This window comes from Cupressus sempervirens, chromosome 7, assembly GCF_028749045.1.
Source record: "Cupressus sempervirens isolate cs-2001-9-10 chromosome 7, ASM2874904v1, whole genome shotgun sequence".
Lineage (NCBI taxonomy): Eukaryota > Viridiplantae > Streptophyta > Pinopsida > Cupressales > Cupressaceae > Cupressus > Cupressus sempervirens.
Window position 1 is genome coordinate 711,915,948 of NC_143124.1, and position 16,571 is coordinate 711,932,518.

Below are 16,571 nucleotides of genomic sequence, written 5' to 3' on the forward strand. Positions count from 1 at the left end.
GTAAAGACACACTAGCTACTCAAACAAAATTGGAGGTGAATCTTGAAATCTAGCTAAGTCTGGATTCCTGAAGCCCCAAAATTTGGCTAAGTTTGGATTTCTAAAGCCCTAAAATTTCTTAGAATCTTTACCTTATCTCAGGCAGGTCTGAAACCTATCTCAAAAGATTCGTCGCATATATTAAAATATACTTTAAGTATAAGGAATTAAATAACTTATACTTAAATAATATATTTTAAACCCATACAAACTGAAGTGGAGAGCGCGTGTGACGGTACAAGCGTGTGGTGGAGTGTGCTACGGCGCGCACACGGGTGATGGAGCACCCTACGACATGTAGCGGTGCATGTGTGTGGTAGCGCGCACGCATGGTAGAGCACGCTGTGGTGCGCTCACGGTGGAGCGTGCTGCAGTGCGCGTGCGTGGAGCAGATTGCGACACGTAGTGGTGTGTGTGTATGGTAGAGCGCACTGCGGTGCACTCACGATGGTACACAACAGCATTGGCGCTTGCGACAAAGTGCAGCTCCACGGGCACACAACAAAGCGCATAGTGGGGCGCATACATGCGGTCGCAGCACACGGTGGCATGCACCGTAGTGCACGCTTGCGGCGAAGCACACGATAGCACATAGCTGCACGAGCGCACGGTGGAGTGCGCAGCGGTGCACATGCATGCGGTGGCGTGCGAGTGTGCAGCGGTGCGAGCATGATGACCGCGCTTGGTGGCGCAAATGTGTGCAACACTTTTTCAATTTTTTATTTTTTTTATGGTTTTCAATTTTTTTTTTTTTTTTTTTTTTTCAATTTTCAATTTTTTGTGTTTTTCAAATTTTCAATATTTTTTTGTGATTTTTTCAAATATTTGACTCTAAAATTCTAAGGTCTAATAAAACTCTTCTTCTCCCGACTCTCGAACTATGAGTCCAGGAGTCGAAAAAAGTAGGGGGTCCCCATTCTTAAGAAGGAATGGGGCGTGTGTTGTGAATACCACAACAAATAGCCTCGAAAAAGGAAGAAATGACCAAGGCATTTCTTCATCAGCAAACATTCCTCCGATGTGTATCAAACACCAACCAAGCTTCAAACATCCCAAGCATCTTTTGGATGACTTCTCAGTCAAAATCTCAAAACTCGAAACCTTCCATCTCAGTGTGTGCGTTGTGTATTCATTCTTTTTTATGTGTCAGGCTACAATCAATCAGAGTTTTCTAACAACTCAAAACAATCTTCCACTCCTCCTAGCTTATTCATTTGGAATCTCTATGAATGCTCTTTATCAATCACTTGCTTGACTAGATGAGAGAATTAGTTTGAGGGCTCTTGGCAGGATGTCACGTTCTTTTAATTTCTAGCCTTTTGCATAATTGCTCCATGTCATTCAACACGTTACTTTTGATGAAATAGTACTTTTGAATACAAGACACTTTGTTTTGCAACATATCTTTAGCCATTTCAGATCTTTAGAATCCTTCAAACTTAACACTGCCTTTTCTTTCTTTCTTTCTTTCTTTCTTTTTTTTTTTTTTTTGAATTCTGTATCCTAACTACGCTTAGACTATGTAGTTAGAACATCAGTGTCATTTCTTGGATTCGATCTCTTATGAACATCCCTTGCATTCCTCTTTTAGAACTTTTTAGGAAACTCTCATGCCAAACAATGATCTTAGCAACCTTTCAAGGAGACCCCTCTTGTTTGAACTAGATAGAGTTTGGATCATTTCTCATCATCTTCGACTTGAATTCAACAACACCCAAAATGATCAAATCTTAAAATTTTTGAAGTGTTGAGAGCTTGTTGGTCTATGCTTCTAATTTCTAGACTAAAAGTCCCCTAATTCCACAAGGAATGTTTGTTGCTTGGTTGGTATAAAACACACAATCATCCAAATGTTTTGACAAAGAAATACCTCCTCCTAAAATTGGGACCAAAGAGTGGTTAGTAAAATTTTGAGAAAAATCCCAAGTACACCTTACCCCCCAGGACTGACATAACTTTAAAAAAATGAACACACGATTGAAAGAAAACATGCAACACCTAACTAGAAAGACTAAAAAAGACTAAGAAAAACAAAAACAAAAACAAAAACTTATCTACAAAAAACCTTGAATATTAAGAATGTGGGGTAGTTGTCAGTAGATTTCTCATTACGTGCAATAGTAATGAACCACCCATATAGTTCTCAAAAATGTTGACTTGTCTTTGTACTCAGAAAAATAAAGTTTGGACAATCTTGGTTCAAATTCGAGGCACAAATCACACAAAATTAGAAAATTAGAAGTTGTGGTGACTTTTTATAGCCATGATTAATCCACAAACAAGTTCTCTTATCTTTAGCATCATATTCAAATTGAAAATCATCAAACTGAGAGGGGTAATGGAAAGATATCACCTGATCCAGCAAGTCCCCCACCATAGGGGTACACTCACACATTTTAATTTCTCCTTCTAGTGGTCTCATCTCATGGTACACCACTTCATGTGCACATGGAGACACTTTAGGTTCCGCTCTAGGCTCCCTTGGACAAGAAAACTCAATTACTAGCCTCCCTTCCAAATTAAAGGATTCATTACTATCATCGACCAAGATGTTTTTTGCCTCATATCCCAAAGAAGCTTGTTGAAAATCATATTTTCCCTCCACTGCAATCTCTCAAGCTAACAAGAAATCCGGACAACTTTGTTCTGAATGGAACCCAAATGGATGGATCCTACATGAATCAGTTATTGCATGGTTTGATATGTGTGTGGAATACCCGCAAAGAGACATTTCTTCAGTCAAACTTGAGACCAAATTGAACACTCTATCCATCTCTTCTAATGACAAAACTTGTTTTGAGGGAGATATCTTATCTTTATCCAATGGGGAATCGATATCATAGTATGAAGAATTGGTATCTTCTTCTTGATGACTTTCTGATTCAAAAATCTCACCAACCTCGGGACCCTCCACATTTTCATCACCTTTTGAAACTTCATGGAGTTTTGGAACTTCAAAATTTTCCACACCCTCAAAATTTCTTGGCATATCCACACTTGTTGAAACATCAAAACTTGGAAGAATTTCTTCATTGAATGGGAACAAAAACTCCTCTTGACCATCTTCATCATTTTTTTCTCCTGCGGACTTATCACATGATTCAAACATCATTGCACTAAACTGCAAGGGTTGCTCCTCCATGACTTGGTAAGGCCGATCCAAAACATCATTATGCCTATACCCATTTTCCCTTGGACTCATACCTGTAATATGATTATTCTCATTGTTGACGTTGTTGTAAAGGTTAAAATTTTTGCTCTGATTTTGAGAATAATTGTTCTAGGTAGAAAGTTGTCTTGGATGATTGACTTGGTCTCTTGAAGAATTTGACTTTATTTTGATGAGTTCATTGGATAAAAGAGACATCGTCTCCTTCATGGCCTTAAGCTCTCTAGCCACATTGCTTTCTGCTTCAGTAGATGCAGCTGCCTTTTGCTCAAAGAAAGCAGTCTTTTAAGACCCATATTCGGAATATGTAATTGTTGGCATTGGAGCAGCAATATCCTGACTTTTGAATGTAATAGCCTCTTTGAAGACCTTTTCAATGGTATCAATGTCTCTGGGTGGGAGCCTTCTTAGAAAAATAGAATTTAATGAATCCATTGTCCCAAAATAGATCTGGATGGCAGCCTCTTGTGGTACAATGTATGGAAACTCCATTCTTTGATACATCCTATAGAAGCGATGATTAAACTGTGAAATAGTCTCATGGGGATCCCTCTTAATTGAGATGAACTGATGATATAGAAGAGTTGGATCAACATAGATCTTGAATTGTTCCAGAAACTTTCTCTCAAAGGAGTTCCAATCCCTTATGGATGATGGTGGCAGATTGAGGTACCAATTGAACGCCATTTCCCCCAAAGTGTAAGGAAAAAGGCACATACCATGTCCATATGCTGAATCTGGTTTCGATTACAAATCTCTTTGAAATTTTTAAGATGATCCTCTGCTGTTCGTGATTCTCCATAGATGAACCGTGGGAAAAACTTTTCAGGATTTTTGGGTAAGTCATGTAATGGTCCAGTTAAGTTCAAAGGTGAACTTTGGGCATTGAAGAAAGACATGGTGAATAATGATGGAAATGTGTGAAGTGGAACGTAAAGCAAACGATGATGATGAAATGTGTAATGTGAATGGGTGGAGTTCTTGGAATCCCTTTATCACTGTGATGCTTCTGAAAGTGACTAAGTTCTAACAATTTGCATTTATTCTGGAAAAGTGCACCTCTGGAGAAGCACACTTTCTCAAGATAGTACACCACAAAATTTTGCGAATCTGCAGAGCTGCGGACCTGCAGATCTACGAAGCTGCGGACCTACAGATCTGCGAACCTGCATACCTGCGAATCTGTGAACTTGCGGACTTGCAGACCTGCAAAGCTGAATTTTTGAAAATTTTAGAAGTGATTTCTGAACTTTTATGGAGTGTGGATTATTGCAAGGGTGCAAAATTTTGAAACTTTATCAAATCTTTCTTGTTTCCAATAGTAGGTTTTTTGTTTTCAGGCCCTCCTTCTAGTGCCACTTCTATTGGGCATTCATTTTGCATGAGGTCAACGAAAGGAATCCATAGTGTAATTCCTCTCTTGAAAAACAAATCTTTTTAAGGATCCACTCCAAGGTTCAGTTTTTGTCTTGCAACGTACCAAAATTCGCTCAGTAGAAGATAAATGTGAATGTTCACGAGGAGGCCTTTGTTGGTTCTAAAAAAAATCTTTTGTCTTGAAATCAAAGTAAAATCTATTTGTTGTCTCAAAATATCACACCAAAAGAACAATATTTTTGTATTTTCTATTTTTTCAATGAATGCAATCCTAACAATGCAACTACTATGAAGTCCTACTCTAACAGGGGGTTAGCAAAGAAAATAATGAAACTGAAAGAAAATAACATGAAATAAAATAACTTGAAATTGAAATTCCTAAACAGACATAAGCTACAGAACACAACACGCTGCAAGTTAAACCTTCGAAGAAATTGGTAGGAAACCAATGAAAACAGGAGCAGCACTTCCTAGAATCCACTGATGCAATCGTCGGTGAGAATTTTTAACAAATCGAATGATGTTTCACTCTTCATCAAATCACAAGGCCATAGAAAATGCACTCATGCAAGACAAAAACCTATGTAGACACAATAGGGTGATCTCTTCTCAAGCTTGTTACGTCAACGGAATTCATATATCTATAGCAAACACCAGAACTAAAAGATCGCACAACCAGAAACAACGCAATAAACCTTTGGCCCAATCACAATCTCATGAATAAAATCCACAAAATAATGACACATTCAAGCAAGAATAACTACACTCTGAATGCTAGCACCAAAAGCATAATTTTATTGCATAATAACGGTGGCCTTTGTTACATTTTACAATGGGCTATTTATAAGAAATCATCTCCTCAATTTGTGTTGAGAGTGAGAGATATCTTGATGCAATAAAATGCTTTTAAAACATTTAAACAAATTAAATATATACAAACTAACAATCTAACTGGTGCTTAGAGGGACTCCATCCATATTTTATTCATTAATTGGATGCATGAGCCCTTTACATGTTGAAAATAGAGAAAGCATGAGAGAGAAAGTAGGAGGAAGCCATCAATTGAAGTAGAAGTGCATGGAGACACCAAAAATAGAAGCTGGCCCTTCACTTGATGTGTGTTAGAGTTAACTTGCCATCAAAATGTGCTCCCAATGCATGCAAAGTGCTATTTTTGAAATTGGCAGTCAACTGTCGGTGTACCTTTGAATTGCGGAGCTACATGAAAATGCAGAATTGCAGACCTACATGAAAATGCAGAGCCATGGACTTGCGGACCTGTGAAGTTGCAAAGCTGTGGCCTTGCGGAGTTGCGGAGTTGCAGAGCTGCAGACCTGCAAAGCTACGGAGCTGTGGACCTTGGAAGCTCATTTCGCCAAAAAAAAATCAAAGTTCTCAATTTTGAAAACAGTTTCTGGGTTTTGCTCAAATGAGGTTTTAGATCACTTTTTGTATAAGCTCCATGCCCCTTTCTGATGATTTACACCCTCTTTATAGTCAATTAATTTCATAAACTTGCACTCCCTCCACTTCTTCAATCGAAAATCTCAAGGCACCTGCATTGAATCTTGTCCCCAATAGATGCATAAGATGAGGAACCTAATTTGCTTTATGTGTCCAACCTCTGTATCTTTTACCTTTGTCTTCTCTCCACCTGTCCAATCCTTCTCGACAAGAAACCAAGTGATCCAGATTATCCAAGATGATCAAATGTTTGCAACTTTTTCATATTTTTTCACAAATTTTTTAGGCATTTTTAAATAACCTTTTTGGAAGTCTTTTGCTCAAAATTTCAAGTCGGAACCTTCGTTGGTCCCTAAAATTGGATAGTCAAAGACTCACTATTTTAGGGACTAAAATTAGATCTTCAGTTCTTCTTTCCAACGGTGTAAGCGATTTTGAATTCTGAGGCTCGAGTCAAAAGTTATGACCTCAACAAGTTGAGGATACCATTTTTACCTACAAAAGAAGCAAACATTAGTCCATAGAGTTAACAATGCATAGTAAAGACACACTAGCTACTCAAACAAAACTCAAGGTGAATCCTGAAATCTAGCTAAGTCTGAAATCCTGAAGCCTTGAAATTTAGCTAAGTCTGGATTCCTAAAGCCCTGAAATTTGGCTAAGTCTGAATTTCTGAAGCCCTAAAATTTCCTAGAATCTTTACCTTATCTCGGGGAGGTTTGCAACCTATCTCAAAAGATTCATCCCATATATTAAAATATATCTTAAGTATAAGGAATTAAATAACTTATACTTAAATGATATATTTTAAACCCCTTTTATGGCTACTCAAACAAAACTGGAGGTGAAAGGGTAGCTTGGCAAGGGCACATGGTGCCTTGGGAGCGCAGCGGTGCGAACGCGCACAAGGCGCCTTGATTGTGCATGCACACACACTTACAAACTGCAGCGGAGCGCGTGCGTGATGGCACAAGTGCGTGGCAGAGCGCGCTGCAGTGCGCACACGTGGTGGAGCTCGTTGCGACATGCAGCGGTGCGTGCGCATGGCAGAGCACATTGCGGTGTGCTCATGGTGGAGCATGTTGTGATGTGCAACGGTGTGCGTGTATGCCAGAGCGCATTGTGGAACACTCACGACAGCACGCAATGGCATGAGCGCTCGTGGCAGAATGCAGCTACACAGGCGTAGGGTAGAGCGCGCAGCGGTGCGTGCATGCGTGGTCGTAGCTCGCGGCAGCACGCAACGTCACGCGTGCTCATGACAGAGTGCACAACGGTGCGTAACTGCGCAAGTTCATGATGGAGTGTGCAGCTGCGTGCGTGCGTACGGCGGTGCGAGCGCGATGATCGCACTTGGTGGCACAAATGTGTGTGGCGCTTTTTCAAATTTTTTTTTGGTTATCAATTTTTTGTTTGTTTTTTTTTAAATTTTTTAAATTTTTTATTTTTTGTGTTCTTCAAATTTTTTATTTTTTTTGGTGATTTTTTCAAATATTTGACTCTAAAATTCTAAGGTCTAATAAAACTCTTCTTCTCCCGACTCCCGAACTATGAGTTTGGGAGTCGAAAAAAGTAGGCGGTCCCCATTCCTAGTAAGGAATGGGGTGTGTGTTGTGAACACCACAACAATTACCACGTATCCACTCTCTGCATCCTATGGCACTAGTACTAGGTACACTTGACCCTTGGCTCTAACACTCACACCCTAATTCCTATCGATGCACATCACCAAATAAAATCCACTACTAAATTATCGCTAAAACATCCCACACTTTCTTATCTGGCTAGTACAATAGTTGCTTCCAGACAGAATTGAACAAACTTGACACTATTACACACAACTGGTAGCACGCCTGGTTCACAAATAATGATCTTTTTTCACTATTATGTACTTCTAGTGCCTCGATGATGTGTTTTAATAGAGGTGCCAGGATGAAGTCATGATATTTTATTGGTTTTTCATCTAACATGTGACTATTTGCATGCCTATTTTTATTCTTCTATGAATATAACTTTGTTTTCAAATAATTATCATATTTTTCATGTACATTGTTCATATTTTTTGGTACTCCTTAGCATGACATAGTATTCATATTACCATAGCTAAGCTAGTGGTGATTGTACTTAGTCACAAACACTCTATGATGAAAATTAATTTTGCATCTCTTTAAAAAGTGAAAGTTAGTTGCATTCATTTAATTTGCATTTTCATCTAGGGTTTCTTTAAAACCAAATAGTTGGCACATAAATCAGGATTACACAAGAAGACCTTCACATATTCCTTCAACAAATTCATGACTGGTTATCCAATAACAGACAACAACATCAACATCAAGGTGAGCTTTTAGCACTCAACTATCATGGACTTTGTCGCCTCACAATATCACCACCATGCATCACACTTTATTGTTTCACATCATCATCTTATATTTTCATTCTACTTATTGCATTATGTGTTTTTTGAATCTCAATCAATTCTAGTCACTATTGCCTTGTATCAAATTTCATTCCTCATCACACCCCATCATCTACTATATTACATGGCTTTTGAATCTCATTTCGTCACATCCCATTTCATTTCCGTTTCATTTATCATTATACACAACATCACATATCATTCCCTTCCATTTCATTTCCTTCCATATCAGAGTTCATTTCATTTTATTCTATTTCACTTCCCCTATTTTCCTACATTTGTGACTTGCATTTCATATTCTTCATCACATTACCATTGATTCATGCATTTCATCTATTTCATTTCATAGCTTTTGAATCTCAAAATTTGACATCCCATCCCATAGCTTTCTAATCTCAAACCATTTCATCACTAGTAAATTTGAACTCAATTTTTGATGAATTTTGGTCAAAATTTTGACCTAGGTTGGTCAAAATTTTGACCAAGTAGTTCGTGGTAATTTTTCTCATCGAAATTTTGACTAATCTATACATTGGTCAAAATTTTGACCAATACATTCGTCGAAAATTTTTAATTTTTGCTAGCTTTGATTTGTCATTGTTGGTTGAAATTTCCACCAATGTTTGGTGAAAAAAATTTAGAATTGGTTGAAATTTCGACCAATTCTTAGTAGAAAACTATCAAGAATTAGTCAAAATTTCCACCCACGTTTGGTCGAAATTTTTTATAATTGGTGGAAATTTTGACCAAGTCTTGGTAGAAAACTATCAAGAATTGATTGAAATTTCCACCAATGTTTGGTTGAATTTTTTTAATAATTGGTGAAAATTTCAAAATTTTCACCAATATTTGGTCGAATTTTTTTAATTCTGTATCAAGCAATTGTTTCTTATCCAAGCCATTTAATTTGCAACCTTTTAAATCTTTGCAAAGATAAAGATGGAGCAGGAGAATTTTTCTTCTCAAAGGTGTCCTCTGATTAGATGCTTTACAATTAGAGGACACCTTTGAGAAGAAAAATTCTCATGCTCCAACTTTATCTTTGTAGAGATTTAAATGGCTTGGATAAGAAACAATTGCTTGATACAGCATGGAACAAAGAAGAACATAAACATATAACATGGAAATGTATTCTTTGAAATGAAAGCATCCAAGAATGTAAGCAAAAGCAGAACTATTGAAGTGAAACATGCCTCATTATGCATTCTTGATATTGCCAAAGTTGACATAAATTTTTTCAACTATGAATAATGATATATTATATAATCAAAGTAACAAAGGAATTTCATATTCATGATAGTCGATTTTCAAAGTATAGTATAGTACAGTACACAAGTTGAAGGAAAAAAAGTATCCTAAACTGAACACAACTATATGAAAATTATGCATTTTATCCCACAAGAACTTCAGCAGCGGAACAACTACTTTTGAAGTTTACTAAAAACAAACAAGGCATAACATTTATATAGATTTGAGATAACAAAATTTTATTAAAATATAGCATATGCCATGTTGTGTGTGTTGACTATGGATGTTCATTTGCTTTGCTCAGTAAGATGACCTATAGCATTTAACTATGAGTGAATCTAACATAAAATGTTTCTAGAACTATGCATTCTACTTGGCATTTTCTAATAACAATAGTTAATCACTATTCTATGAAATTCTACATAAATATCCTTAGTATTTTGTCATTCTTCATTTTCCAAGTTGGATCAGATAGATTGTTAAAGATGTGACTCCATGTAACATGAGTGTTGTTCGCAACCTCCATAATTTCAGTACACATTAAACTACCAAGCACTCTTTGTATGGAGATGAGGCAAGATACTCAACATGGATTCTTTCCTTATTAATGATATTTTGTTAAATTTTTGTGTGACCATAGGTGTGCACCTAATTAATATAAGATGTTATAGATGCCAATGTGGACTCTAAGGCATACAAAATCAAAAAGTAACAATCATATATGCTCAAGCAATTCGTGATAACTAATAATTTAATTTTTAAAATGTGGAGAGAAAAATTACCAATGCCACAAAACAAAGACCTATTTTTAACAACTAAAAGACTATAAGCCAAACAACAAAAAATGAATACACAAAGGAAGTGCACCATAGGCAATAGAAACTAATGCAAAAAAAATCTTTAACCTTGTTATCAATGCCCAATCATAATAGGTATTTGTAGTGTTCCTACGATATACTCTATGATTGATAATACATATGAATGTGAAAATTATTCCTAGATGACAATCAAATTTCTTTAAAATATCTTATAGTCTAGGGTGAATTTTCTCAGATGGAACAAGCTGAACTTTCAAAATGTGCTCAAACAAAAGATAAGTGTGCATGCAACCTACTACAATTTCAGCAACCTGCATAGAAGCACACCATCATCACATGGAAAGAATCCGAACATACATGAGAATATATTATTAATAACATAATCTTATGTATGTCTTAAGTAAGATAAATTCACTTGCCTTAGGAGACTCGAACTCAATGAAACTGTAGTGTATTGAATTCCCTATCTGATATAGATACAAATATGGAAATCATTATAGTTTCTCATCGTTGTGATTGATAAGATCAACAAAAAGTAGCATAAGAGTCAATGCAATATAATACAGAACTCCAGCTAAAACTACTACCATATAAAATGTTGGCTTCATATAAAAACCACAACTAGAATGTCATAATTTCTTTGCCACTCAAGCAGCTACACTCATGGTTGCAACCCACCTTGGTTGTGTACATCCAATCAGCAAAAACAACAATTTTTGTAAATGCAACCTATAAAATTAAGCAATATTTGAAATATCCTAATGAATTTTAAATTATCTATTAAAATAATAGCTTCGATCAGATAAACAATGGATGATAAAATTAATACAATGATTTATAGATTATATGTATGTATATAAATCGATATACATTATAGATATTGATGTATATATACATATTAAATACCAAATCATTATATTGATTACAATAATTTCTTATCATCCACAATAATCTAATTATGATTTTCAAGTATAAATCTAAATCATCGATCTCTTTTAATCGATTTCTATTGCCTCTTATGTGTATCAATACCCAATAGATATATGAGAAAATGTTATAAATAACATATCAAACCCAAGTCTAATTATGTATGTACACATTACTGATGATAATCTGCATTAGTTTCATATATATTGCTGCTGATTTAAATCAGTATTGTTAAGATAACAAACAGTTGTTATTTGTAGAGGAAAATGTCAATGAATAGACATGTCTCCACTCAAGTGGAGACATGTCTATTCCTTGGCAGGTCCCTAATGTGCGTGTGCATGCACACGCACATGCACACACACACACACACACACACACACACACACACACACACACACACACACACAACTTTTCCAATTGGTGTAGAAGGCAATCATAGAAATCAATAGTGTAGAGCCATTCGAGACTTCGATCTCTATCCATATTCAGTTTTGTTAATACAATAATCAGAACTCAGCATTATTGTTTAATACTCATTTCAATATTGTGAAGTATAACACTGATCTTATTCTGATTATAATTTGCAAGAGAAACAATAAATTAGTAATATTATTATTCAAGAAAATTGAAAAGAGATACATATTCAAATCTACAATAAATCTAGTCAACATTAACATTATCATTACACTCTGCATACCAAAGCATTACATAAGAGCGACAAGATGAGAAGCAGCCATTGAAGGTGGGAAGAGTATACAAGGAATAGGTCCCTTCCCTCTTCATTCTCTACATGCTCTACAATCTTCAAGAGTTGCTCTGCATGTTGTGGTTTTGTTGCTGATCTCCATTCACTCCTCTTGTTCAAGTGAAAAATGGATGTTAATGTGAATTTAAATATTGAGAAAAGAACATAACATAGTATGATTCTTTTATTTCTTATTCCACCTACTCTGACATCAATGTACATGGGCATAGGTAGTCATCGTTATCTCAGTGGAAGTGGGCACATATGCCTAAAACTATGGCAACCATGAAAAACTAATGCTTAGAATTTGAGGGACATAAATGAATTGGAAAAAGAATGCACAATTTTACCTTCAAATTCAGCTTTAGCACTCTGGAGATTTACCCAAGCTTCAATTCTTGGTTGCTTCTCCCTGGTACCTAGATTTGGAGTTAAACTATTTAAATAATTGCTCAAGATTTTCATTGTCCATAAATCATTCATGGAAAACAAAATATATTTTATCCAAGCCATAATTAAATTGAACTCAATATCAGACTCTGTATTCTAACTCAAAACTATATGATTGAATTTCATAAAATTGTGGGCTTTGAAAGTCCAGGCTCTGGACACAATCTTAGGCATTCAAAAATCCCAATATTTGAAAATCTTCAACCAAATTTCCTCACAAAGCTGAAAGAACACCTTGGAGATTGTTGTTTGGCATTGTTAATCTGCCTGACTCTTGGGAGATCTGGATTTGTCTATGGATTTTGGATTATTCTTTTAAAGTTAATGTTTATGGTAAGTTGCCATATATAGACAATAAAATAGGCAAATGATCAATGTGTTGTCTATACAACACCCTGGATGCAAATTTGACCATACTGTCAAACTTTGGTCACACATTTAACCATACTATCAAGCTTTGGTGCTGGTCCAAAAAACCCTCATTTCAAATGATTTCAAAAGAAAGAAAGTGTATGTTATGCATCAACCAATTTTCATATCAAGATGATAAAACTAAAAACATATAAAGCTTCAGTTGTATCAAAAGTCTTCAAGATTTTGATTCAGATTAGTCGTGCAGTGCTCTACTTACACATTAAATGAACAATTCATACCAATTTTATATTTATATTTTTGGAGATTCAAAAGTGAATTTATTATCCTATATTTATTGGTAAAATCTCTTAAGTTGCATTTAACGTATTAAAATATTTATAAGCTCTACTATTAGCTCAATTTGGGTATCGTTGCATGAATCATTGAGCCCTAAGATTGGAAGGAATGGTTCCTTCTTCACAAAAATTAAAAAATTTTTAAAAATATTGTCTACTTCCTATAGTATTGACTATCAAAAACTGAAGTTGTTCAAAGGTAAATATTTCGTCTTTACAAATCTTAGATTTTCTTTTTGTTCTCTTTTCTTGCATATGCTCGTATGCTTGTTTGAAATTGATAATATACTCATAAAAATATATTTCTCTAATAGTACCACTTAACATAAAAGGGGGGGAATAAAGAATAAATAAACTACTATCTACCTTTTTGCATCACACTACTGTTTCAGTTCCTGCAACTAGACACAGAAATGTGAGGAGCGAGGAAATAAGTCAACTATACTTATGTAGTATCACAAATTCAAAAGATACTTTGACAAAACAATAATATTAGATTGATCACTTTTATATTTTGTATATATATACACTCATAGTAATGAGAATCGCCCAAAAATCGCCTGAATCGGCGATTCCGCGACCCGATTGATCTTGCGCAATTTTTTTTGAATCGTGAATCGGTATCGCCGATTTCTGGGCCATGAATTGCTTGAATCGCCGATTTAGGCGATTCATGAAAAAATCACCAAAATCACCTTAAAAAATTGGCTATGAATCGCCTGCGGCATGTAAAAAGGGAAGTTGAATTTTTTTTTAAAATCACTTATTTTTTTCACTTTGTTTTTGACCTATTCTCTTTGTTATAACCCTAAAGGGCCTTCTATTTGTGAAGCATGAGTAGAAGAGAGGAAAAGTGAGAGAGAAGAAGAGAAAAGAAAAGCCATAGGTTTCCAACCGGCAAGAAGGAGGAGCACCAAAGAGATCAGCAGGCCATTTGGGGAACCCATCAATTGCTTTGGGAGCATTAAGGAGCCAATATCAACACTCCTCAACTCATTTGCAAAAGGTAAGTGCTTTTTTTTTCCTTGCATGTTAGTGTATTATGCATTTTTTGTTAAATTTTTAGTGTATTATGCGTTTTTTGTTAAATTTCTATAGTTTTCAAGAATTTTAGTGTAAATCTTGAATGCTCTTTATTTTTACTAAGTTGCACGCTAGGGTTTGTTGTTTTCTAATTTTTATTAGCTTCAAATTTTGATATTTTACATTAAAAAAAATTATTGCAGCAGCCTTTGCTCTCATTTTTCGCAAATTCCAATGGGTAAAAAAGATGAATGTTGGAAATATAATGAAGAGTTTCCTGGAAGAACCAAATATCAAACAAAATGCATGTTTTGCAAAGAAAAAATAACTTCCGGGGGTATTTATAGATTGAAATTCCACATTGTTGCTATACCTGGACATGATGTTACAGTTTGCACTCACCAAACTCCTAAGGAAAAATGCACTTGCTTAATGGCATTAGAAAAAATTGAAAAAGACAAAGCAAATAGGAAAATGCAAGTTGAAGGGTTAAGGGGTATTGGCTCTCATGTTCCCGCATCCGCAGCCGCATCCACATCTGCATCTGCATCAGCTTCCGCATCTGTAGGTTGTGCTGGAGAGGGTTCTTCTAGGCCTCCTTTTTATCCTAGTTCTTCTACTCATGCTAGTGCTAGTGCTAGTCGGTCACATACTGAGACGGAGTCCCACACCAACCTATTGCAGCCTAGAGTACAAAAAAATGGAATGGATAGTTACTTTGTGCCCCGCACTACTCTGGTTCCCAACCCACACTTGAGGGCATGGGTTTGAACAAGGAGATTCACGATGCTGCCAAAAAGGAGATATGCAAATTTTGGTGCTTTTGCAACATTCCATTTATTGCAGTCAGGTAATTGATTCTTTTTTCTTTGTTTTCTTTAAAGCTAAAATTAAAAGTAAAAGTAAAACTTTAATTATATCTACTTGTTTTATAATTTGAGTCTTTGACATCTAAACTTTTATTTGTGACAAGGCTCCTTATTGGCAGAATATGATAGATGCGGTTGCTATTTGTGGTCCGGGGTTTAAAGCCCCAACTGAGGCTGAGTTGAGCGGATACCTCCTGGATGAGATGGTAGAGGACATGAGGGTTGACCTTGAGGAGAACCGAATGGAATGGATTGCAAAGGGTTGCACCATCATGACTGATGGTTGGACCGATAGGAGGAATAGAACACTCCTCAATTTTCTTGTATCTTGTGGAGGTGATTGATCATTCTACTTTCCTACATACATTGTAAATTTTGATTTGTTGAATGCTAATTCATTAATGATCCATTTAATATTATAATTCGTTGTTTTGTTACTTGTAGGATATACCATGTTCATAAAATCCATTGATGCTTTCGCACATGTGAAAAATGCCACATATTTATGTGAGGCTATTGAGGAAGTTATAGCACAGGTGGGAGAACAAAATGTGATCCAGGTGGTGACGGATAATGCAGCAAATTATGTTGCAGCAGGTAAACTTTTAACTTTGCAAGTTTTGAAAATAAATTTATTTGAATTTTGAAATTTGAGTTTCTAATTGACTTAAAATTGTTGTAGGTAAACTTTTGATGGAGAGGCACCCCACCATATTTTGGTCCCCTTGTGCGGCACACTGCATTGACCTTGTTGGAGGAAATTGGCAAACTTGAGTTTGTCAAGTCATCTGTGGAAAGGGCAAAAAATATATGCAAATTCATTTATAATCATGCATTTGTCCTTAGCACAATGAGGAAGTACACAAAAGGCAAGGAGTTAGCTCGCCCAGGTATCACGAGGTTTGCCTCGAATTTCATCACCTTGCAGTCCTTGTTGACATCAATGGATGGATTGAGGAGCATGTTTGTTGGGCAGGAGTGGATTTGCTCTTCCTATGCTACGACCACTGTAGGGTTAGATGTGGCGGATTGCATATTTGATGAGGATGGTTTTTGGAAACCCGCTAGAGAAATCCTTAAGGTAAATTTATTGCAATTTAACATTTAGTATTTTGCTTTTACTTTAAGTTATATTATTTTATATTTAAGTTTTGACTCAAATTTTTTGTTTTACTTTATATTTAGGTCACTAAGCCCCTTGTAGCTTTGCTATGAACTGCTGATGGGGAGAAGCCCTCTATGGGCTACATTTATGAGGGCATGGATAGGGCCAAGGAGGCCATTAGAGCCCAATATGCAGGAGTGCAGGAGAG

The 16,571-nt window shown here is 36.0% G+C and overlaps 1 protein-coding gene and 1 long non-coding RNA gene across 2 annotated transcripts; both read left to right on the forward strand.

Annotated features, from left to right (window-relative positions):
- Positions 1-7,262: 7,262 nt before the first annotated feature.
- On the forward strand, positions 7,263-16,032 carry LOC149549205 (uncharacterized). Its single transcript, XM_089794285.1, has 3 exons — positions 7,263-7,341; positions 15,703-15,855; positions 15,941-16,032. Exons 1-3 carry the CDS (start codon positions 7,263-7,265, stop codon positions 16,030-16,032), a joined length of 324 nt encoding a protein of 107 aa, XP_089650411.1.
- An 18-nt stretch (positions 16,033-16,050) lies between these two features.
- LOC149549206 (uncharacterized) lies at positions 16,051-16,571 on the forward strand. Its single transcript, XR_016354461.1, has 2 exons — positions 16,051-16,339; positions 16,444-16,571. It is a non-coding gene; the product is annotated as an uncharacterized LOC149549206 (long non-coding RNA).